Below are 25881 nucleotides of genomic sequence, written 5' to 3'. Positions count from 1 at the left end.
ATCTTCAATTGCAAGGCATGGGTCCTATCGTCAAGCAAGATCCTTCTTGCATTTTCCCAAATATCCTCTCATGTCTCAGAGGAGATTTCCACGTCCAGTTCCCTCTCTCATACCTTGCAAAGTCGCTCAGTCTTGTCTGATGAGTCCTCTCCCAACAGGTGAAAGAGATTAATGACAGAAGGTGTGTTTTTAGCACGAAGCACCCTCTTTTCTGTGACAGATCTATAGGAAGCAGCTAAAAGTGTAGTTTTTTTTTGAATGAAGTCCCTAATTTGAAAACAAAACGGAAGAGATCCCTACTGGACAACCCGTATTTCCAAGCTAACTGGTCAAAAGACATCAATGTGTCTTCCTCGAATAAATCACCCAGGCAAGATACACCCCTAGCTGCCCGTAGTTTAAACCCCAAGTCCATTATCCGCAGTTGAAAACCTGGCATATTAACTATGGGTGTAAGAAATTATGTTTCGGCAATATTACCTTCACTCTGCCACATTGCCTTCCATGCTTTAACAGTATTTATAACTATTGGGTTACGGCAATATTTCTTAACTGTCCTCATTTTGTCCAGGAACAGTAAGCTAGTAAGGGGGCATCCTGCCTGAGAAGCTCCTATGTCTAACCATATTGAAAGAGGGTCCCCACAGGCTCAGTCAATCTTGGAAGATAACAACGTACTTAATTGATACTTTTTTTAATATCTGGGAGGTCCATCCCCCCCAATCTGTGGGGGTAGCTGTAATTTAGTTAATTTAATAAGGGGTCGCTTGCGATGCCAGATGAAAGAACTGAACCAGCCAATCAGTCTCCTGCATGTTTGCCTAGTAAAGATCAAAGGAAGCATTCGCATAGAGTACATGCAAATATTCATTTTAATGAACTTGGATCATGAATTTGGATCTCCCAGGTGTAACCCCGAACAAGAGTCTCTCCTTAATGTCCCAAGAAGTGCAGGAGGCCGTGTGGCAGCTCCAGAGCAGAAAGGCACCTGGTGCTGATGGATTTCCCAGTGAATTTTATAAGGAATTTATAAACATACTGTCCTAACCTAATCAAGAAATTGAAGCCCTCCCATCTTTGAAGATCTTGTTTGATTCTCTCAAATAAATGGGCAAAATTGGCTTTAAACAGCCGATCAAACACAGGAGTAATGAATATACCTAAGTAAAGAAAACCCCTCCCGTGACCATTTAAAGGGAACTCAAGATTCGTCCTCGAGACCAGGCATTTTTGGGAGACCACCCATAGGCATAGCCTCCGATTTCGTGAAGTTGATCTTGTAACCCGAGAAAAACACCAAACAAATTAATGCATTGCATCAGATGAGGTACCAAAACTGTTGAGTTTGACCTGAATGTCAGCTGCATACAATGCAATCTTATATGACTTTGTCCCCACTTCTGGAGCAGATATAGTGGGATCCCTATGTATGGCCCCTGCCAGTGACTCAATTACCAATGTGAAAAGCAACAGCGATAGGGGACAGCCCTGTTGACTACCCCTAAAGATATTAAAACTGCTTGACCACATACCTTAGGTGAGAACTGCAGTCATTGGGTCACTATACAGAACCTTTACTCACTGATAAAGACTCCATCCAAGCCAAACCATCTGAGGTACAAAAAAGGTATGGCTACTCAACCCGATCAAATGCCTTCGCTGTGTCTAGAGAGATCACTAATCCCCATACTGACTATTGTTGACACACTTGGATCACATTGAGTAACCTCCTGACATTATTTGATGATCTGCGGCCTTTATAAAGCCCGTCTGGTCCTCCTTAATAATAGAAGGCAGTACAGTTTCTAGCCTTAAGGCAAGAGTCTCAGATAGGATTTTGAAATCAACATTCAAAAGTAAGATGGGCCTATAAAAAGCACAATCCTCCAGGGCCGTCCCTTTTTAAGGATAAGCGAGATATTAATCACTCTTAAAGATGGCTGGAGGAGGCCGTGACTGTGTGAATCATTGAACATACTGAGCATCAGTCCTGACAGTATGTTTATAAATTCCTTATAAAATTCACTGGGAAATCCATCAGTACCAGGTGCCTTTCTGCTCTGGAGCTGCCACATGGCCTCCTGCACCTCTTGCACTGACAATGGGACATTAAGGAGAGACTCTTGTTCAGGGTTACACCTGGGAGATACAAATTCATGAAAAAGGACTCCATCCTAGCCCGTCTATCCTCACAACTTTCAGACTGGTAAAATTTGGAGTAAAATCTCTGAAATGCCACATTAATGCTTTTAGAATCACAGGTTAGGTTTCCAGAACCTTCCCTGATCGAGGTGATGACTTGAGGGGCACTCTTTTTCCAGGAAAGATGGGCTAAGTACTTGACCAGTTTATCACCAAGCTCAAATAACCTTTGGTTTGCAAAGGTAAGCTCCTTCTTGACTCTCTATGTGAGCATGGAGTTAAGTGTGGACTGAAGCGCAGTGATCCTCTGTAATTTAGTCAGCGAGAGCCTATCAAAGTACCCCTTCTTGGCTGTCTTCAATCGTGTTTTGAGCAAACGCTGCTCACCCTTTTGCCATTTCTTATGGCAGAATTGGAAATAACTAACACTCTGGCATATGCTTTAGCAGTTTCCCAGAGAATGGATGAATTACTGGCCAAGCCTGAATTATGTCTAAGCTGGAAATGTGTTGCTGGAAAAGCGCAGCAGGTCAGGCAGCATCCAGGGAACAGGAGAATCGACGTTTCGGGCATAAGCCCTTCTTCAGGCTTATGCCCTTCCTGAAGAAGGGCTTATGCCCGAAACGTCGATTCTCCTGTTCCCTGGATGCTGCCTGACCTGCTGCGCTTTTCCAGCAACACATTTCCAGCTCTGATCTCCAGCATCTGCAGACCTCACTTTCTCCTGAATTATGTCTAAGAAAGCCCCAAATTCATTGGAAATGTACTTGAGAAACTTGCTATCCTTAAGGATGAATGGATCCAGTCACCTGTGCCCCGAACCTACTATGGTGTCCTTATTATTGACCACTGGGTAAACTGGAGCATGATCCGAAATAGTGATATTGCCAAATGTATAAGACACAAGCGAGCCCAAGTGTGCTGCGGGACTCAAAAAGAGATCAATCCTGATATGACATTTGTGCAGATTGCAAACGATTGAAGGGAAGTCATTGATGAAGCAGCTGAAGATGGTTAAGTCCACTTCCCTGAGGAACTCCTTGCAGAGACGTTCTGGAGCTGAGATGATTGACCTCCAACAACCACAATCCTATGTGTCAGATATGACTCCAACTCATAGAAAGTTCTTCCCTTAATACCCATTGATTCCAGTTTTGCACAGTCTCAGTAATGTCACACTGGGTCAAATGCAGCCTTGATGTAAGGGCTGTCACTCTCACCTCACCTCTCAAATGCAGTTCTTTTGTCCATGTTTGAACTAAAACTGTAATGAGGTCAGGAGCTGAGTGGTCCTGGAAGACCCAAATTAAGTGTCAGTGAGTAGGTCACTGCTGATAGTTGGTTATTCTAAACTGCTTAGCATTTAGGACTAAGATGAGGAGGAATACACTTAGCATCAAGGAATAAGGGAATAAACAAAAAAGTGGTGTATAAGTTGAAGATCAGCCACAAACTCATTGAATGGCAGAGAGGGCTCAAAGTAATCAATGACACATTTCTGCCACTTGTTATATTCTCGGGTTTTATCTATGTGACAGTTTACTTTTATTGTACACCCTTACTATTTCCTGCTGTTCTATGCTGTAATATGGAATAATCACTACAATGGTAAGGGAAATTATAGTTTAGAAAAAAATCTATTAATTTTCTAATTTGTAACAAATACACATCCACCTACCCGTGGCATGTTCATGTCATCAATGAAGACTAACAGACGCTTTCCCATAGGTGGTCCATAGGTAACTTTGGTTCGTTTCTCTACATTTGCCTCAAGGTTTCTTTGGACATCCATTGAGGTGGTACGAGATGAGAAGTTGATCGTCAACAATAGCTGAATGATCAAGAAATGTATTTGAAACTCCTTGAAGTCATAGAGTCGGTTATAAAGCACAGAAACAGACCCTTTGGTCCAATCAAGTTTCCCAAACAAATCGTCCCATTTGCCTGCATTTGGTCCGTAACCCTCTAAATCTTTCCTATTCATGTACCTGTCCAAATATCTTGTAAATGTTGTAATTGTACCTGTATATGCCACTTTCTCTGGTAGCTCATTCTACAGACAAACTACCCTCTGTGTGAAAAGGGTGCCCCTCAGGTCCATTTTAAATTCTTCTCCACTCACCTTAAAAATATGCCCTCTAGTTTTGAACTCCCCAACCTGAGGGAAAAGGCCTTTGCTATTCACCTCATCTGTGCTCCTCATGATTTAATAAACATCTATAAGGTCACCCCTCAACCTCCTATGCTCCATTCAAAAATGTCCAACGAAATTCAGAAAAAGTCACAGAGGAAGACTGGGAGAATCATAGAATCTTACAGTACAAAAAGAAGCCATTCAGCCCACTGTGCCTGTAGCAGTTCATTACAGAGTTGTCCAATTTAGTCCCACAACCTTTAACCTTAACTTTCCAAACATTGACTGGAAATACTATAGTTCGATTACTTTAAATGGGTGAGTTTTTAGTCCAATGTGTGTAGGACGATTTCCTGACACAGTATGTCGACAGACCAACAAGGGGCGAGGCCACATTGGATTTGGTACTGGGTAATGAAACAGACCAGGTGTAAGATTTGGAGGTAGGTGAGCACTTTGGTGATAGTGACCACAATTCGGTTATGTTCACTTTAGCGATGGAAAGGGATAGGTATATACTGCAGGGAAAGAGTTGTAGTTGGGGAAAGGCAATTATGATGCAATTAAGCAAGATTTAGAATCCATAGGATGCGGAAGGAAAGTGCAGGGGATGGGCACAATTGAAATGTGGTGTTTATTCGGGGAACAGCTACTGCATGTCCTTGTTACGTATATACCTGTCAGGCAGAGAGGAAGTGGTCGAGCGAGGGAGCTGTGGTTTACTAAAGAAGTTGAATCTCACGTCAAGAGGAAGAAGAAGGCTTATGTTAGGACGTGAAAACTCAGTTTGGGCACTTGAGAGTTACAAGTTAGCCTGGAAGGGCCTAAAGAGAGAGCTAAGAAGAGCCAGGAGGGGACATGAGAAGTCGGCAGCTAGGTTCAAGAAAAAACTGAAAGCTTTCTATAAGTAAGTCAGGAATAGAAGAATGACTAAAGTAAGATTAGGGCCAATCAAAAACAGTAGGGGGAAGTTGTGTGTGGAGCTCAAGGAGATAGGAGAAGCGCTAAATGAATATTTTTTGTCAGTATTCACACTGGAAAAAGACATTTATGTCGAGGAGAATACCAAGATACAGGCTACTAGATTAGACAGGTTTGAGGTTCACAAAGAGGAGGTGTTAGCAATTCTGGAAAGTGTAAAAATAGATAAGTCCCCTGAGCTGGATGGGATTTATCCTAGGATTCTCTGGGAAGCCAGGGAGGACATTATTGAGCCTTTGGCTTTGACCTTTATGTCGTCACTGTCTACAGGAATAGTGCCAGAAGACTGGAGGATAGCAAATGTTGTTCCTTTGTATAAGAAGGGAAGTAGAGACAACCCTGGTAATTATAGACCAGTGAGCCTTACTTCTGTTGTGGGTAAGGTGTTGGAAAAGGTTTTAAGAGATAGGATTTATAATCATCTAGAAAGGAATAAAGTGATTAGGGATAGTCAACATGGTTTCGTGAAGGGTAGGTCATGCCTCATAAACCTTATTGAGTTCTTTGAGAAGTTGACCAAACAGGTGGATGAGAGTAAAGCGGTTGAGTATATGGATTTCAGTAAGGCGTTTGATAAGGTTCTCCATGGTAGGCTATTGCACAAAGTAGGAGGCATGGGATTGAGGGTGATTTGGTGGTTTGGATCAGAAATTGGCTAGCTGAAAGAACAAAGAGGTTGGTGATTGATGGGAGATGTTCATCCTGGAGTTCAGTTACTAGTGATGTACTGCAAGGATCTCTTTTGGGGCCACTGCTGTTTGTCATTTTTATAGTAAGCAAATTTGTAGATGACAGTAAGATCGGTGGAGTTGTGAATTGTGCCGAAGGATGTTGCAGGTTACAGAGTGACAAAGATAAGCTGCAGAGCTGGGCTGACAGGTGGCAAATGGAGTTTAATGTGGAAAAGTGTAGGGTGATTCACTTTGGAAGGAGCAACAGGAATACAGAGTACTGGGCTAATGGTAAGATTCTTGTTAGTGTCGATGAGCAGAGACATCTCAGTGTCTATACACATAAATCCCTGAAAGTTGCCACCCAGGTTGAAAGGGTAGTTAAGAAGACAATATGGTGTATTGCCTTTTATTGAAAGAGGGATTGAGTTCCAGACTCACGAGGTCATGTAGCAGCTGTACAAAACTCTGGTGCGGCTGCACTTGCTGAGTATTGTGTGAATTCTAGTCACTGCATTATCGGAAGGATGTGGAAGCTTTGGAAAGGTTTCAGAGGAGATTTACTGGGATGTTACCTGGTATGAGGGAAGGTCTTATGTGGAGAGACTGAGGGACTTGAGGCTATTTTCGTTACAGAGAAGAAGGTTGAGGGGTGACTTAATTGAGAAATATAAGATAATCAGAAGGATTAGATAGAATGGACAGTGAGAACGTTTTTCCTCTGATGGTGATGGCAAGCACAAGGGGATATGGCTTTAAATTGAGGGGTAATAGATATAGGACAGATGTTTGAGGTAGATTCTTTATTCATAGAGTAGTAGGGGCATGGAATGCCCTGCATGCAACAGTAGTAGACTCACCAACTTTAAGGGCATTTAAATGGTCATTGGATAAACATATGGATGAAAATGGAATAGTGTAGGTTAGATGAGCTTCAGATTTGTTTCACAGGTCAATTCAACATCAAGGGCTGAAGGGCCTGTACTGCACTGTAATGTTCAATATTCTAACCAGACTTTTTCCATCTAATCCCAGAAATCCAGCTGCCTTTTGAAAATTCTTCTGGAATTTGGTTCCATCCCTCTTTCAGGTAGATTGTCTAGATTTTAACAACCCTCTGTACTGAGAAAAGTTTCCTAACAGCCGTTTTATTCTTTTGTTATTTGTTTAAAATCTCTATTCTCTGGTTACCAACCCATTTGCCAAAGGAATTAGTTTCTCCCTCATTGTTTGATCAAAATTCCTCAATGTTTTGAGCACCGCCTATTAGGTCACCTCTTAATTTTTGCTGCTCTAAGGGGAAAAAAAACTATCTTCTCCAATTTCTCTGTACAACTGAATGCCTCCATCTTTGGTATATGGCTGTTAAAATTACTCTGCATTCTCTCCAGGATCGTACCATCTTACATACATACATCTTCCTTCTTTCCTTCCCTCCCAAAGTATGGTGCCCAGAATGTGTTCAATTTTCCAAGTGAAGCTTCACCAGTGATTTATAAAGGTTTAACATGTTGTCCTTGTTTTTATATTCAATTGCCCTAATTATAGAGCCAGGTGCTTCATACACTTTTTCAACTGCACGTTTAACCTGTTATACCACCACTATTTGTGTATAGTCACTCCCAGTCCCTATCGGCTTTGCACCTCTCCTCCCACAGAATAATCCCATTTATATCATTCTGTCTCTCAGAGTTGTTTCTCCCCAAGTGTATGACTTCACATTTATCATATTAAACTGCATCGGCCATGAGACTGACCATTGCAAGAGTCTGCTTGTGTCCTCATCAAGTCTGCCCTTATGCAATTCACTGTTTACTACATTGTTAACTTTTGTATTGTCCATGTATTTTATTCAATAAATTGCTAAGTGCACATCCCATACCTAGGTCCAGGTCTTATATATCACAAGTAAAGCAATGGTCCTAATACTGAATTCTGGAAGAACCCACTGCAAACTCCTCTCTTGCAAAGAATAAAGTAACAAGAAGGCAGTTGCACACTGGCGCTTACATTGACATCTGCACTGAGATTCTTAAGGAAATTCTGTGTTGTAGCAGTCTTGGAAGTACCAGATTCTCCCACAAGTAACACAGGATGTTTAATTTTCACCATCTGTTCAAGTAGCCAACTGATACGGGTTGTATCGACAGTAGGAACTAGAAATTATTTTGCACAGTTTAATATAGCAAAGTACATTGGTTTATTTCAATATTTACATATATTAAGCATGTTACATTGCAGTACCCTTGCTGTCAATTTTTTCCTCTTATAAATGTTTATGTCTAAACGATAATTAACGTCTGCCCAGTGATTGCAGCTATTGGAAGAACGGAAACGAATTAGAGTGTGACAGGTTTACATACCAGATGTCACTATAAATGCTGACATAGCAATTTATATAATGGAAATATAAAAACAAGGGATAAATGGCCACTAAATTATATCTGCCTGTCCTGGTTCAGTCAGCTTCTATATTCTAAATCTAATTCTTTTGAAGACTCTATTTAAGCACTCTCATAGGGATCAGCATTTCTGAAATAAACTGCATTGTTCATGCAAAATAGATCTATATCCCAAAATTCATTACTATAATCCTCTTATAATCCAAAATGGAAAGTATTTTGATAGAATTTTAACAATTAACCTTATTTGTGCTCATCAAGTACTACCAGGACACGCAGAACACAGCTATAGGCTGATTAAAACTCCTTTCTGTGTTTTAATTTAAATCATTAATAAGATGTGAATATTGCTGGTGAGATCAACATTTACGGCCTTTGCCTAATAGCCTTTGACAAGGTAATAGTGGTAAACTGCTTCCCTGCCTTAACTGTTGTAGTCCATGTGGTGTAGATACATCCATGATTTAGAGGGGACTCACAGCACTGAAGGAATGGTGGTATTACCCCAAGTCAGGATGGTTTGTGGTTTGGAAGGGAGCATTCAGATGATCAGATTTCTGGTCAATGGTAATTCCCATGGTTTAATGATGGAATGACATTAAAAGTCAAGGGGAAATCGTTAGATTCCCTCTTGCTGGATATAGTCAGTACCTGTCGTTCATTTTACACAAATGTAACTTGTTGCTTGTCAGGTTAAAGCCTCTGAACACTGTCCAGGTCTTGCTGCATATGGACATGGACTGCTTCAGGATCTGAGTTACAAATGCACTGTACAATCATCAGCAAATATCCCCAAATATAATCTTTTGATGGAGGGGAGGTCATTGATGAAGCGGGCAGAAGTGTCAAGATTAGAGTGATGCTGGAAAAGCACAGCAGGTCAGGCAGCATCGGAGGAGCAGGAAAATTGATGTTTCAGACAAAAGCCCTTCGTCAGGAATCATTGATGAAGCGGCTGAAGATGAATGATCCTAGGGCACTATCTTGAGAAGCAATTGCAGAAATGTCCTTGGCCTCCAATAACTAGAAATATTTTCCTTTGTGACTTGATAATCAAGGGCAGTCATTCTCACCACATCTCTGGAATTCAACACTTGGTTCCAAGGCTGGAATGAGCTTTGGAGCTGAGTTAGCAAATTGATCAAAGATGAGTGGATTATTGCTGTGTAAGCATTGTTTGATAGTACTGTGAATAAAACCTACATCACTTTGCTGTTGATTGGGTAGAGTGATGGAGCAGTAATTGGCCTGTTTGGATTTGTCCTGCTATTTAAAGACAAGACATATCTCGACATCTTTTTAAATTGTCAGGTGTAACCAGTGTTACAACCAAACCCAACACCTTCCTAAGCCCCAACTCAGAATACCTATGTGGGGGTTTTCCATTTCCTGTGTTTGAGTATGGGGACAATAGCCAATTAGTGATGTACTGGGTTTGCTTTTCAGCTGATGCCTACTAAGCGTTTAATTTAAGTTACCAAAAACTGTCCTACATTGGTACCTGACAATTGCAGATTGAATAGTCTTTCAGCCTAGAATTCTGGGCCCCACACTGATAGTCTATTATCAAACACATTGCATAACTGGGTCCCCAATTCATAAAGACAAAAACTTACCAAGAATATCTATAAATTTTACTTGAGGATCATGGACATATTTGGGCACAAGATTGGTCCATGGAACCCATTTCAGTTTCACATCATCAAAGTGAAAGTCATAGAGAGTTGGTAGCTGACCTACAACAAACATAGAAGTTCAATCTTAAAATTACAGAATATCAAAACTCAACAGTTTTCCACAGTTTCATGTCAATTATGAAAATAAAGTTATCTTGGAGGAAGGCATGTGCAAAGAAATTTGGTCAGAGGTTTAAGATGAAATACAATAAATAATTACAGTTCTTTTTGATTTCCATTACAGGTAGGGGCGCAGAGAGGAAACACACCATCCTTTAAAATATAGTCCATGGTGGGGTGTCTGTAAACAAGTGGCAGGGCAAGTTAAGGAAGTGATTAAAAAGATATATAGAGTCATTGGCTTTATTAATTGCAATAAAGTAGAAAAGCAAGTAAACTATGCTAAACTTTTATAAAATATGCTCATTTCTAGAAATCAAATTATAAAATGGATGTCAAAACTTTAGAGGAGCTGTTGATAAGATGTCCTAGAGTTGTATCAGAATAAAGGACTTTAACTATGCACAGAAATAAATACCTGAATTTGAATAGTACTTTTTATGATCACACAACTTCTCAAGTTTTACAGCCAATGAAGTACAATGAAAAGAGTGGAGAAGCTGGAATTGTTTCCTCTAGAGCAGAGTCAAAATCTGATCGAGGTGTTCAAAATCATGAGGCATTTTTATAGAGTCAATAAGGCAAACCCTTCCATTGGGAGATGGGTCAGTAACCAGAGAATACAGATTTAAAGTGACTGGCAAGAACAAGAGGTGACATGAGTTTCTATGCAACAGGTTGTTATGATTCGGAATACACTGCCTGACTGTACTTTGGAAGGAAATTTAAAAACATTTCCAGGCCTCTCAGGGAAAAGCTACTGAATGAGGATAATCAGATAACTCTGCTAAAGAGCTGAAAATGTGTTGCTGGAAAAGCGCAGCAGGTCAGGCAGCATCCAAGGAACAGGAGAATCGACGTTTTGGGCATGAGCCCTTCTTCAGGAACTCTGCTAAAGAGCCAACATAGGCACACCAGTCTAAACAAATACAAATTCAAATCAAGCTACTTCTTAACTGCACAACAAGACAATAAAGAGATAAGAGATGGGATCAGGAGTCGACAAACATTCAACATGATCATGGTTGAGATATTGCCATGACACCGCTTCCCTGCCTGCTCTCTATGTCTCTCAGTTCCTTGAGAGACCAAAAATCTGTCTATCCAAGCCTTAAATAAAGTCAATGATGGAGACCCCATAATCCCCAGGATAAAAACTTCCAGAGTGGACACACTTCTCATCTCAGTCCTAAATGACTGTTCCCTGATCCTAATACTGTGAACCCTTGTTCCAGATTTTTCAGCAAAGGAAGCAATCTCTCAGTTTTTACTGTCAAGTCCTTTCAAAGTCCCTCCTTACCGCCAATTTCCAAGACAATTTACTCAGCCTCTCATCATAGGTCCACCCTGTCATCACAGGAACCACTCTAGTGAAACTTCACTGAACTGCCTCCAATGTAAATGCTTCCTTCCTTACAAATGGAGACCAAAACTATACATTATTGTGTTATCATGAAAGCCCTTTGTAATTGTAGCAGACTCCCTTATTCTTGTAATCCCATTACAAAAAACTAAGACTTACTATTTGATTCCCTAATTGGTTTTCTGTGTTCTTAATATGAGCACAGTCTCCCCGAACATCAACATTTAAAAGTTCCCCTACTTTTATGCTTTCCATTCTTAATATCAAAGTGCAAATCTTTCACAACTCCACATTATATTCCATATGTCACCTTCTTGTCCACTTAGGTAATTTGCCCAAATTCTTTGGGTCATCCACACTGTTTTCATTCCCATCTAGATTTGCATCAGCAGCAAACTTGGAAATATTACTTTTGGTCTCTTCATTTAGGTCACAAATATAGATGGTAACAAGCTGACCTCCAGCACTGATCCTTGCACTAGTTACTGCCTGTCAACTTGAAAGTGTCTTGTTTCTTCTCTGCTCTCTGTCCATGAACCAATCCTCCATTCCTACTAATACATTACCTTCTCCAACCAACCCACCCATGAGCTTTTATTTTACATATTAACCCCTTATTAAAGGTGACACCTTACTGAATGCTTTTTTAGAAATCCTATTATACCACATCCATGCATACCCCTTTATCTATCCTAAAAGTTACAACTCAAGAAATCAATCAAATTTGTCAAGAGCATGTTCTCTTTCATAAAGCTAGACTGGTTCTCTTTCTGATCATACTATGATTTTCTAAGTGCATTGTTAATATTTCCTTACTTCAGATTTCAGCAAATAATGTAAGTTCCGAATGACTGCTCTCAGAATGCACTCATTCCTCCATATCCATTAGGGATTTGTTCCTGAGAACTCCCACAAATGATGAAATTCTTGAGTGCGGAGCTCATTTAAAATAGGTTAAAATGGTTAAAAATATTCCGGTATGTGATTTGGCCCCATGGGTGTTGATTTCTGTTATGACTTTTTTTTTGGCATGGATAAGCAAATGCACGATTTTGCGAATACAGAGGATTAACTGTAACAGGTCTGCAATTCCCTATTTTCATTTGCCCTTTCTCAAACAGCAGACTTCCCTTTTTCTTCATAAATGCCGTTTCTGAAATGTTGATTTTCCTGCTCCTCAGATGCTGCCTGACCCGCTGTGCTTTTCCAGCAACATTCTAATCTTGACATTTGCCCCAACAAGTCCATACTGACTCTTCAAAAAGCATCTCACCTCAATCCATCCCCCTACCCTATACCTGTAACCCTGCATTTCCCATGGCCAACACATTTAACTACACATCCCTTGACACAATGGGTATTTTAGCATGGTCAATCCACCTAACTTGCACATCTTTGGACTGCGGGAGGAAACCGGAGCACCCAGAGGAAACACATGCAGATATGGAAAGGATGTGCAAACTCCACACAGACAGTCGCCCAAGCGTGAAATCGAACCCAGGTCCCAGTACTGTGAAGTAGCAAACCTAACCACTGAGCCACTATGCCATACTCCCGAAGTTGTTCTAAAATCTAGGAATATTGGAAATTCACAATCAATGCACTATGGATTTCTGCAAAAATCTCTTTTAGAACCTTAGGATGTGGGTCATCTGGTCCTGAGATTGCGTCAGTTTTTACTTCTTCAAATTTCTCTAACATCGAACAAAAAGATTGACACTACTTTTGACAAGATTTCAGATTTATAGCAATCTTTATATTTAGAATGTAGAGCTATCACAACATCTTTCCTCATTAAATTCCTAGTTATATGATAGGAATAGGGTAGGAATAGGGCCAATCAAAGACAGAAGTGGAAAGTTGAGTGGGGACCCTGTGGAGATCGAAGATGTGCTAAACGAACATTTCTCATTGGTTTTCACTCAGGAAAAGGAGAATATTGGAGAGGAGAAGAATGAGGTACGAGATATTAGACTAGAAAGGATCGAGGTTAATTACGAACAGGTGTTATCAATTCTAGAAGGAGTGAAAGTAGACAAGTCCTCTGGGCTGGATGAGATTTATCTGAGGATTCTCTGGGAAGCTAGGGAGGAGATAGCAGAGCCTTTGGCTTTGATATTTGAGTTGTCATTGTCTACAGGTTTGGTACCAGAGGACTGGAGAATTGCAAATGTTGTGCCCTTGTTCAAGAAGGCAGTACAGATGTCCCAGGTAATTATAGACCAGTGAGCCTTACTTCTGTTGTAGGAAAGATTATGGAAAGGATTATAAGAGATAAGATTTATAAATATCTAGCAAGCAACAATTTGACTTCAGATAGTCAACATGGTTTCGTCAAAGGCAGGTCGTGTCTCACAAAGCTCACTGAGTTTTTTAAGAACGTGACCAAGCATGTAGATGAGGGTAGGGCAGTTGACGTGGCATACATAGACTTCAGTAAAACCTTTGATAAGGTTCCACATGGTAGGCTGATGGAAAAAATGCAGAGGGATGGAATTGAGGGTGATTTAGCAGTTTGGATTAGAAACTGGCTTCCTGAAAGAAGGCAATGAGTGGTGGTTGATGGAAAATATTCAGCCTGGAGTCCGGAGTCAGCCTGGTGTGCCACAAGGATCTGTTTTGAGACCACTGCTCTTTGTCATTTTTATAAATGACTTAGACGTAGGCATAGGTGGATTAGTAAATTTGCAGACGACACTAAAGTCGGTGGAGTAGTGGATAGTGTGGAAGAATGTTACAGGTTGCAGGGGGATTTGGATAAACTGCAGAATTGGGCTGAGAGGTGGCAATTGGAGTTCAATGCAGCTAAATGTGAGGTGATGCACTTTGGGAAGAATAACAGGAAGGCAGAGTACTGGGTCAATGGAAAGATTCTTGGTAGTGTGAATGTGCAGAGGGATCTTGGAGTCCATGTACATAGATCCCTGAAAGTTGCCACCCAGGTGGATAGTGCTGTTGAAAAGGCATACGGTGTGTTAGGTTTCATTGGTAGAGGGATTGAGTTCCGGAACCGTAATATCATGCTGCAACTATACAAAATGCTGGTGCGGCCACACGTGGAATATTGCGTACGGTTCTGGTCCCCATATTTCAGGAAGAATATGGAAGCATTGGAAAAGGTACAGAGGAAATTCACTAGGATGTTGCCTGGTATGGAGGGAAGGTCTTATGAAGAAAGGCTGAGACACTTGAACCTGTTCTCATTGGCAAGAAGAAGGCTAAGAGGGGATTTGATAGAGACATACAAGATGATCAGAGGACTAGATAGGGTAGACTGTGAAAGTCTTTCCAAGGATGATGACGTCAGCGTGTACGGGGGGCATAACTACAAATTGAGGGGTGATAGATTTAAGACAGATGTCAGAGGCAGGTTCTTTACTCAGAGAGTGGTAAGGGCGTGGAATGCACTACCTGCTAATGTAGTCAACTCAGCCACATTAGGGAAATTTAAACAATCCTTGGATGATTTTAGGATCGTGTAGGGGGACGAGCTGAGAATAGTTCACAGGTTGGTGCAAAATTGAGGACCGAAGGGCCTGTTCTGCACTGTATTGTTCTATGTTCTATGATCAGAAAAGACAAAGTACTGGATCAAAAACTTACCTGGCAATTCTCCTGGCCCTGCAAGGGTATTTGAGGCTTCAACTGCTGACATGCTGGCAAGGCGTTTCACATAATCATCAAATTTCACCCTTCCATCCTCGAGAAGACACGCTCCCAAAGAGCAGTACAAGGCCTCAATAAAATAGCATTCTAGAACGTCAAAGTTATCCACCTCTTTCTCGAGGAAAGAGTCCAACATCCTAGCAAGCTGGACCACCTGAAGAACAATTATTCTAAGTGATGGTTGTCTTAGAGCATACTTTCCTGTTCAAAATACTAACTTTTAAAGTAAGTAATGATAGAATTTATTTTAGTAAAACACATTCTTAAATCAGTAGAAAGTAACAATGCCTTCCCCTTTGATCTAATCTTTCTAAATCATCTCTATTTTGAAAGACTAAATAGCATGGTCAGAATTTGGTCCATCCATTTTTTAGTGGTGTTTTTGGCAAAAGTTCAGCAGAAACATCACTCACAGGTTTTAGTGAACAAACAATGGCAGAACATGGAATCAGGGAAGCATTAGTGTCCCTTAGTCAGCAGCTTCTACAGAACCGTAGAAAGGTTATGGCACAGAAAATGATCATTTAGTCCATCAGGTCTGCTCGAGCTGAATAAACAAGCTGCTCATTCTAATCCTACATTCCAGTGCCTGGGTATGTGGCTGGTAAGGTTCCAGGGCTTCAGGAGAGGAACCAGGTTTCTTTTTAATGAGTTGAGGGTTTCTACCTCAACCCCAAAACTGAGCATTGAATTCCAGACATCTAGCACACTCAGGGTGAAAACATTTTTCTTCCTATCCCCTCAAATTAATCTACCAATCACTTTAATTCAGCACCTCTTAGTAACTGATCTCTCCACTCAGGGAAAACCTTCTTCTCTGTCCACTCTATCCAAGCCCCTCATTATTTTGGATATCATAATGGATACATCAGCCTCCTCTGTTCTAAGAAATACAACCTTAGCCTATCCAATCTTTCCTCAAAGCTATAATTTTCAAGCCATGCCAACATTCTTGTAAATCCCCTCTATACTCTCTTAAGAACAATTATGTCTTTCCTGCAATGTGGTGACCAAAACTGTACAGAAAGCTTCAGCTATGGCCTAACAAGTTTTTTCTATAGTTCCAGTATTACCATCTTGATTTTACATTTCAATACCTCACCCAATGAAAGTAAGCATCCCATACGCTTTCTTTACCAACTTATCCAGCCGACTTATTACCTGTTAACATGCACTCTTAGGTCTAATATTTTATCTCTCTCAACACCCTCCAGTTTTTTTTGTATTCCTTTGTTTTGTTTATTCTCCTCAATTGCACTACTTCTCACTTCTCTGGATTGAATTTCATGTGCCACTTTTCCACTCACTCCACACGCTGTCACACATCATCCTTTATTTCCTTTCAATAATCCAATTTTGAATTCAACTCACCACATTCTGCTGTTTCCCATGGGTTTTAATTTTTCTTAACAGTTTGTCATGTGGGATGTTGCTAAATTGCGGTACCAAAGACCAGATAGACAATGTTCATTGCTCTACCCACATCAATCCTCCTTGTTACTTCCTCAAAAAATGCAATTAAGTCAGTAAGACACAATCATTCCTTACCTGTCTATCCCTGATTAATCTGTGCCTTTCCAAATTACAGTTAATCCAATAGTTTAGTACTGATTCTAATAAGGTCAGACTAAGTAAGATTGACCGGTCTATTGTTACTTGGCTCAGCCTCAGACCTGTTTTGAATAGCGGTTCAATATTTACAGATCTCCAATTCTATTGTCCTGGGGAGGCTCACTCACCAATGAAAGCCTGAGTACAGAAACAGATCACTACCTGATAGGAGAAAAGTGATGGATACAAGAATTTTCTGACAGAAATACTTTCATGTTATGTGTTTTACAATATCATTCTAAGAAATTATATTTAACATAAATTTATTTACAATAATATTCATTTCAAAGTAAAATAAACTGAATTGTTAATTGGTTTCTCTAATTCCTAGCATAAAAGATCATTCTTTTCAATACATTTTATTAGAAATATTTTCACCTTAAATAGTTTACTATGAGCACTCCTTACCATGTTCAATTCTGTTTGAGGTACAATTGTTTTTAACTTTTCCACTTGTCTGCCATCCAACATTCCCTCCACTATCATCTCAATGATGTAAGGAACATACTTATTAAACAGTTTGTGGAGGTCAACCTGTTCTTGCTAAAGCAAACAGAAAGGATTTTAAAACATAAAGTTGTGAGATTTTAAGCTATCACATCTCATTTTTGTCCTTTTAGTTCTTAACACATTGCTTATGTGAAGAAATCTCAAAGAAAGGTTGAGGATGTGAACACACTGTGTGAATGAAATACTCACATTCGTATAAAACTTTTTAGGGTGTCCCAAAATGCTTCACAGCCAATTAAGTTATTTTAAGAACAGCCATTTTTATTGTATATGAAACATGGCAGCCAATTTGCTCACAGCAAGCTGGCAAAGGCAGCAAAATAATGTCAACTGGACAAATTGTTTAAGTGATTTTTAACTGATTGGTAAATATTGCCATAGCACCACAGAGAATGCTTTCCTATTCCTTTTCAAAATAGTGAAAAGGGATTTTTTACATCTACCTGAGCAAGATTGGGTCCTGGTTTAATGTCACATTAGAAAAAGGCATCTGTGACACTGCAACATTCTGAATAAATGGTAAAACATTTGCAATGTCAGCATAGATTCTGAACTCAAGTGATTGGATCTACAACCTTCTAGTCCAGTGGCAAGAGTAGCCAAATTAGTACTTTCTATCAATAAACAAAACTTCAATTTTTAAACTTCATTTTGTTTAAACTCATGTTAGAACTTAACAAGGTTTTAAAAAGATAATTGCACAGATAAATGGCACTAGTTAGTTGACAAAATGTAATCGTATCTGTCTAAAAATGTGGAAGTAACAAATTCCATGCGGTACAATGGATTCTGAAAACTGGCAGTTAAATAAAAGCCAGTGTTAACTGTTGATGTTTCAATGTAGAAAATTTGAAACAGATTATGAAAATCAGTTTATACCTTGCTTGTCCTCTCATTAGTCCACTTTTCCCAAAAGGGTCTATAGCGCAGGTTCTTGGGGTCCACGTACACCATCCCACAGCGAGAGACCGTGGCTGGAGACGCATACTGTAAATCTCCAACCTATATCACCCAGAGAGAAGTAAAGGACAGGCTCAACATGCACATATCAAGAAAAGGCCAATAATAAATGTTCATCAGTTAACTCTTATATACCCACTTTGATCCATGCTTTAATTCCAAAACTAATCCTGCATCACGTGTGTACCCTGATCATCCCAAACTGTTGACAGGATTTCCATAAGAGAGTTCTTCACAGTATGCATGGTATAGCTACAAGTCTCGCCACACTAGTGAACTCTAATTTATTAAGCATATCTTTAATGCATATTTAGTATGTATGCTTTTCATGGCAGTGATTTTGACAGGTTTAACACAAAATCCAGCTGCTGGCAAGCATGTCATGGAGGTGAAGCTATAATTCTATCATTATATTCTAGTCATACAAACTTACCAATCTCACACCAGAACTGGTTTGCCTGTCCCTAGTAGCCCCTTGAGAAGGTTAGGGTGAGCTGCCTTCTTGAACCGTAGCAGTCCATGTGCTGTAGGTAGACCCACAATGTCCTTAGGGAGGGAATTCCAGGATTTTGACCCAGTGACAGTGAAGGAGTGGGGATACATTTCCGAGTCAGGACGTGAGTGGCTTTGAGGAGAACTTGCAGGGAGCAGTTTTCCTATGGAGCTGCTGATTTCATCCTTCGAGATGAAAATGCAGATATGGGAAGCCCTAAATGAGTTTTTTGCTTTGATTTTCACCAAAGAAAGGGACCTTGTTTTGAATGAGAACTTTGAGGAGCTGGGAAATAGGTTTGAACAGATCAAGATTGATGAAGCTGATAAGCTGGAAACTTTGGCAAACATTAAGATTTATAAGTCCCCAGGACCAGACTAGATTTATCTGAGGCTGCTCCAGAAGGAGGTTGCTAAGCCGCTGGCGAAGATCTTTGCTTCCTCATTCTCCACAGAGTCATACTGGAGGATTGGAGGGAGGTGAATGTTGTTCCTCTTTTCAAGAAGGGGAATAGGGAAAACCCTGGCAATTACAGACCAGTCAGTCTTACGTGTGTGGTCAGCAAGGTTTTGGAAAGAATTCTGAGGTATAGGATTTATGACTATTTGGAAAATCATATTGTGGTTAAAGACAGTCAGCATGGCTTTGTGAGGGGCACGTCATGTCTCACAAATCTTATTGAGGTCTTTGAAGAGGTGACGAGACAGGTTGACGAAGGTCGAGCAGTGGATGTGGAGTATATGGACTTCAGCAAGGCATTTGATAAAGTTCTCCACAGCAGGCTCATTCATAAAATCAGGAAGTATGGGATACAGGGAAATTTGGCTGTCTGGATTAAAAAAGCAGAGAGTGGTTCTGGATGGAACGTATTCTGCCTGGAGGTCAGTGTTAAGTGGTGTCCCGCAGGGCGCTGTTCTTGGGCCTCTGCTCTTCTTAGTTTTTATAAATGACTTGGATGAGGAGGTTGCAGGGTAGGTTAGTAAATTTGCCAATGACACAAAGGTTAGAGGAATCATCGATAGTATCGAGGGCTACTGCGGGCTGCAGTGCAACATAGACAGGATGCAGAGCTGGGCTGAGAAATGGCAGATGGAGTTCAACCTGGATAAATGCGAAGTGATGCATTTTGAAAGGTCGAACTTGAATGTTGAAAATAGGATTAAAGATAGAATTCTTGGCAGCATGGAGGCACAGCAGGATCTTGGTATTCAACTGCATAATCCCTCAAATTGCCACCCAAGTGGATAGGATTGTTAAGAAAACATATGGTGTTTTGGCTTTCATTAACAGGGGGATTGAGTTTAAGAGCTGTGAGGTTTTGCTGCAGCTCTACAAGTCCCTGGTGAGAGCACACTTGGAATATTGTGTCAAGTTCTGATTACCCTACTATAGGAAAGATAAGGAGGCTTTGGAGAGGGTGCAAAAAAGGTTTACCAGGATGCTGCCTGGACTGGAGGGCTTGTCGTACGAAGAGAGGTTGACTAAGCTCAGCCTTTTCTCTCTGGAGAAGGAAGAAGACAGGTAACCTGTCCACATTTCCCCTCCCCTCACCTTATCCCAGTCCCAAACCTCCAACTCTGCACCGCCCTCTTGATCTGTCCATTGTCTTTCCCATCTATCTGCTCCACCCTCCTCTCTAATCTATCACCTTCTCCCCCACCTTCATCTACCTATTGCATTCCCAGCTACCTTTTCTCTAGTTCCATCCCAATCCCATTTATCTCTCATGCTCCTGGCACATAACCCCTTCATCAGGAATGAAGCTTATGTCCGAAACGTTGATTTTCCTGCTCCTCGGATGCTGCTTGACCTGCTGTGCTTTTCCAGCACCACACTCTCAACTCTGATCTCCAGCATCTGCAGCTCTTACTTTCTCCTCCTAAACAAGAAAGTCATATTATAGACAGAATCTGACAGTCATGGAGCTGCTGGGCCCAGAAGGGATAAGTTAACTTATTTAGGCAGGGTAGAGCAGAATCCCACCACTTTTCAACCGCCACCAAAATTTGGGACTAGGCAGGGCAGGCACCTGCTCAACCTGCCTGGCCCACTGTCAGTCAAGATCCTTAAGTATTCACTTACAGATCATTTAAGGGCTACTTAAGGACAGATTCTCACCACTGCAGAGTGCTTGTCAGTTAGGAGTTTCGGTTTTAGGACCTCCAGCCTATCCTTCCTGCTTCTTGGAAATGAGCAGGATGCTCAGAAAACCCCCTTTTTACAATAATGATGTCTTCTGTTACAAATGACTACCTGCCACCAATAGCAACAAGCACAATCTCAGGCAATACAGTAAAGAGGCCTTTGAATTCTAAATCAAGTTGTAGACAATTGAGGGCCTGAGCATGAAGCAGCCTCATCTCTAGCCCTACAACTTCCACTCCCTGTGGCCCCCTCCAACCCCATAACCCCTCCTAACTCCACAACAATGCATTTACCTGACACCTGGGTCCTTGCAACCTAGACTGTCCTGTCGGCAGCAACATGAACCTCCTTCCTGGCACTAGGAGAAATTGAGGACTACAGATGCTGGAGATCACACTCAAAAGGTGTGGTGCTGGAAAGCACAGCCGGTCAGGCAGCATCTGAGGAGCAGGAGAGTTGATGTTTCAAGCAAAGAAAGAGCTGATACTTGACTCTCCTGCTCCTCAGATGCTGCCTGACTGGCTGTACTTTTCCAGCACCACACTTTTTCACTCCTTCTTGGCACTTCTGAGTGTAAAAGCCACTAGCCTCTAATTCATTAGTAACTACTGTGAGGCAGGACTTTTGTTCAGGGCTTGATTTCAGAGGATGGCACTCCTGGCGTCCTCTGACATGCCTAATTTGAGAAGAGCCCTTAGGTGTTCCATTGTGGATGTTCAGCAAACAAGCATGACACCCAAGTAAAAAAGGTTTCATTTAAGAAAATTCTGTCCTATAAAGCTATCTATGTGTTGGCACTGACTTGTTTATGTGAAGTGGGCATCACTGGCCAGCCCAGGACTTAAGAGTCAACCACATTGCTGCGGGTCTGGGTGGCCTGGTGGCTCAGTGGTTAGCACTACTGCCCCACAGTACCAGGGACTCAGGTTCGATTCTAGCCTTGGCCAACTGGCTGTGTGGAGTTTACACATTCTCCCCATGTCTGCGTGGGTTTCCTCCCACAGTCTAAAGATGTGCAGATTAGGTGAATTGACTGAGCTAAATTGTTTAAAGTACTCAGGGTTGTGTAGGTGAGGTGCATTAATAAGGGGTAAATGTAGAATAATCGGGTTGGAGAATGGGTCCAGGTGGGTTACTCTTCAGAGGGTCAGTGTGAACTTGTAGGGAATCTATGATTCTACATCAAGGCCTAATCAGGTAAAGATGGCAGATTTCCTTCCATAAAGGACATTAATGAATGATGGATTTTTATGACAATCAAAGGTAGTTACATAGTTGGCATTAGACTGGCTTATTTGTTTGCTTTTAATATTGAGTTCAAATTTCACCATCAGGAGGATTCAAATCCATGTCTTCACCACATTAACCTGAGCCTCTGGGTTACTAGTCCTGTGACATTACCACTGCATCACCTCCTCCTGCTGCTAAAGATCTGTCTGTAATAAAAGTTCCACTTAATTTTCAAAGAATAGAAAGAAATTTTAGCATATATCTGCATTATACCCTAACTTCTGACAATGCAGGGCAGCAAGTGAATAACTCAACTTCTCCTTGATTTAATGGTCAGAATTAGCTGCCATATGATGAATCAGATCTTGCACAACTCCATTTTTATTTTTGCCTTTAGGACTCTGAAAGAATAAACATTCTCCTTCCCATCACTGATTTTCCAAAACACAGAAAAATCTGAAAATAAAGATTTCCGCAGCAGTACCTCGAACAGCAGTGCACAGTGTGCCTGTAGCCTGATACGTTCACCATTAGCTAGAGTCAACAACTTGTTGTCATCCATTACTGAGTTCATGTTCTCTACCCAGAGAGCATCCACATCTCCATCAAATAAAATATACCTGCAAGATACATAAAAATACATTTTAAATGCCCACATTTTAAACTGCTACTCTTGCATACAAATGAAATGTCAAAATTTCTTTTGCGAGGAGCTTACTTTAAACAATTCATAACGAGAAAAGCAATGAATGAAAATTTATCAGTAATTTTCAAAGGAAATCGGACAAATATTTCAGTTGGAAAGATTTGCAAGGTTATAAGGGAAAAGGAGGGACAAGGGACATGTAAAATACAGTGAAAAATGTTGTACTGTGTCACCACTCTCCGACGCCATCTTAAAACACAGGAAAATAAACCAAACCATAGCACACAAAGGCAGAAAAATAAAGAAATAGTGTTCAACTTTACAGTCCTTCTTGTAAAGTGCTCCGCCATGGGCCATGGGCCATAGGCCATAGGCCTGGTGGCCAGACACGAGTCTTCTTCATGCTCCACCACTCTTCAGCACCATCTCACCTCCACTGATGCTCTCACTACTCTGGGTCCTCACTGGATCTCACCAATGCAGATGCCACTGATGATGCCAGGTACCACACTGACCCAAACTTAACTCTGCCTCCACCATGAGTCTTCTTTGGGCCTACCTCACCGATGCAGTTGGGTCTCGTACTGGGCCCAAACTCGCCTTGTCTCCATTAATCAGTGTTGGACACAGACACCACCAGGAACCCAAATTCGCCTCTGCCACAGCAAACATGAGTCGGCACTGAAACCACATCATCAATTCAGAGGTACTGGGCTCACTCTGATTCCACGCTGGGTTCACTCACTGTTGCCAATGCTGTTGCTGCAACCGAGCTCTTCAACAAAAAATTAGTACAGGAAAGCGAGAAAAAACAAAGGAAACTAAAAGAAAAGCAGGAGTGGACAAGCCCCAGGCTCAGGAGCCATCTTACCAGATATCTGATGGGTGGGAGAATGGGAAATTGATTTGGTAATAATCACAGAATCAATTTCTAAACACAGGAGGAAGCTATTTGGCCCATCATGTCAGCACATTTTCTTCAGATGAGCATCACTACCTAGTTCCAATCTCCTGCTTATTCCCCATACCCAAGCACACTATTGTGCTTTCCAGCTCAGCGAATAAACTTACATACAGAACCTCAACCTAAGCTACAAATCCTCTCAAAATTCGTGAAACTATTGTTATCCAAAAATCATCTAAAGCCCTCTTGAATGTCCCATTGGAACCTGTCTCCACCACACCCCCAAGTGAAAAAGACTTAATAACTTTCAGCATCTGCAGTCCTCACTTTTGCCTGGTTGATTTTAACCTTACTGCGAATCCTCTTTCAAGGATGCCTACCTTGAAGAAGTTCTCCTCCTCTCTCCACAAGAATCTCAGTGAGTCACTCTCTCACTGCAACCCCCAGGTCATCTCCTCTGACCTGAAGACCTTCTCCCCAGTCTACCACCTTCCCCCCCCCCCCTCCCCCCACACCACCACCACCATTTATCTCCCCTCCAGAGGCTCCCTGCCTCTATTCCTGATGAAGGGCTTTTGCCCAAAACGTCGATTTTCCTGCTCCTTGAATGCTGCCTGACGTGCTGTGCTTTTCTAGCACCACTCTGATCTAACCTCTGGTTTCCAGCATCTGCAGTCCTCACTTTTGCCTAGACTTAATAAAGTGCTAATGCATGAAAATTGGTACAAACTGGCCTCTTACCTCTTATCTTGTCATTAGCATTTGGTTGGAGAATCATACTTTTTTTTCCTTAATGTTGAGAAACTCATTACTGATGATCATAGCTGATTTTCAAAACTGTATCACCAATGCCCATGTTGTTCAGGCAAAATTCTTCCTCATACGATTGAATTTCTAACTCACTATGTTCTGAGGTAACAGAAGTATGGTTTCAGTGGCTGTGTGGCTGAATCAGGCATGTTGGTGGAACTAAATGAATCTTAGTTATAGCTGAGTAGCTACACATTGGCAGGACACCAGTTAAGAGAAAGTGAGGACTGCAGATGCTGAAGATCAAAGTCAAAGAGTGTGGTGCTGGAAAGCACACCCAGTCAGGCAGCATCCGAGGAGCAGGAGAATCAACGTTTCAAGCATGAGCCCTTCACCAGGAATGAATCACCTGTTATGCTGAGTCAGAACTGAGGAAGAGTCACTAATGTTAGCTCTGATTTCTCTCCACAAATACTGCCAGACCTGGTGAGCTTTTCCAGCAATTTCTGTTTTTGTTTCATCCACAGTTCTTTTGGATTTTATTAAGAAAGAATGCACAATTGAACCTGGTTCTTGGAAATGAGCTGGTACAAGTGGATCAGGTGTCAGTCAGGAACATTTAGGAGAATATAATCATTGTATTATGAAGTTCAGGATTTTGGTGGAGAAAATCATAAATACATCTAGAGTAAGAAAAATCAATTGGCAATGAGATGAACTTCAATAAGACAAGTACAGAGCTGAGAGCAAGTGAGGACTGCAGATGCTGGAGATTGGATGCTGGAAAAACACAGCAGGTCAGGCACCATGTGAGCAGCATGAGAGTCAACATTTCAGGCATAAGCCCTTCATCAGAAATAGAGCTGGGCAGCATACACTTCAACAAGAGGTGGAGGGAAAACTTGTAACTGAACAGTGGGCTACCTTCAAAGAGATGGTTCAGGTGCAGTCGTGGTATGTTCCTTCAAAAGGGGAAAAAAGGCTAAACAAATCCAGAGCTCTCTGGAAACAAACAAGATAGAAATTAAGATAAAGAAGTAAATGTGTGATTATAACAGATATCAGATTGAAAATATGATTGGGAACCAAGAGGAATCTAAAAGATTCAGAGGGGAAGATGGGAAAAAGTTGTAGCTATAAGAGCTGCTCCTTTTTTGAGGTATTTTAGGTGTTAAATTTCCTCAAATTGCAGGAGCAGCAATTACTGTTTTATATGCTATTGCATTATTTGGAACTTTAGGGGAAAAAAGTCAAAACAACAGCACTTTAAAAAGGGTGAAAGGTGGAGATCCAAGATGGCGGCGATCTAGGAAGATCGCTGTGCTGAGCTCCGCACTGTAGCACATGCAGGACAGAGCCTCTACCCACCCTACCCCAGTCATCGCGGTAATGTAGGACTCTGGTAGAGTGACAGAGTCCTAGAAGGTCCTAGAAGGTCACTTACCTTCATTCTTGCCACCTCAAGGATGCTGAAGAT

General features: G+C 41.2%; 1 protein-coding gene across 1 annotated transcript in view; it reads right to left on the bottom strand.

Moving 5' to 3' along the window:
• dnah10 (dynein axonemal heavy chain 10) overlaps positions 1 to 25881 on the bottom strand; it is a 243067-nt gene that overhangs the window by 102446 nt on the left and 114740 nt on the right. Inside the window, exons 30-36 of the mRNA XM_043715328.1 lie at positions 22589 to 22724; positions 18156 to 18278; positions 17175 to 17309; positions 15093 to 15309; positions 9947 to 10066; positions 7939 to 8084; positions 3821 to 3973 (exon numbers count right to left, since the gene is read on the bottom strand). Coding sequence (XP_043571263.1) covers positions 3821 to 3973; positions 7939 to 8084; positions 9947 to 10066; positions 15093 to 15309; positions 17175 to 17309; positions 18156 to 18278; positions 22589 to 22724 — 1030 coding nt within the window. The remainder of the gene's footprint in view (positions 1 to 3820; positions 3974 to 7938; positions 8085 to 9946; positions 10067 to 15092; positions 15310 to 17174; positions 17310 to 18155; positions 18279 to 22588; positions 22725 to 25881) is intronic.

This window comes from Chiloscyllium plagiosum, chromosome 25 (assembly GCF_004010195.1).
Source record: "Chiloscyllium plagiosum isolate BGI_BamShark_2017 chromosome 25, ASM401019v2, whole genome shotgun sequence".
Classification (NCBI taxonomy): Eukaryota; Metazoa; Chordata; class Chondrichthyes; order Orectolobiformes; family Hemiscylliidae; genus Chiloscyllium; species Chiloscyllium plagiosum.
The sequence above is the reverse complement of the archived record's forward strand: the minus strand, read 5'-3'. Positions and strand labels throughout refer to the sequence as shown.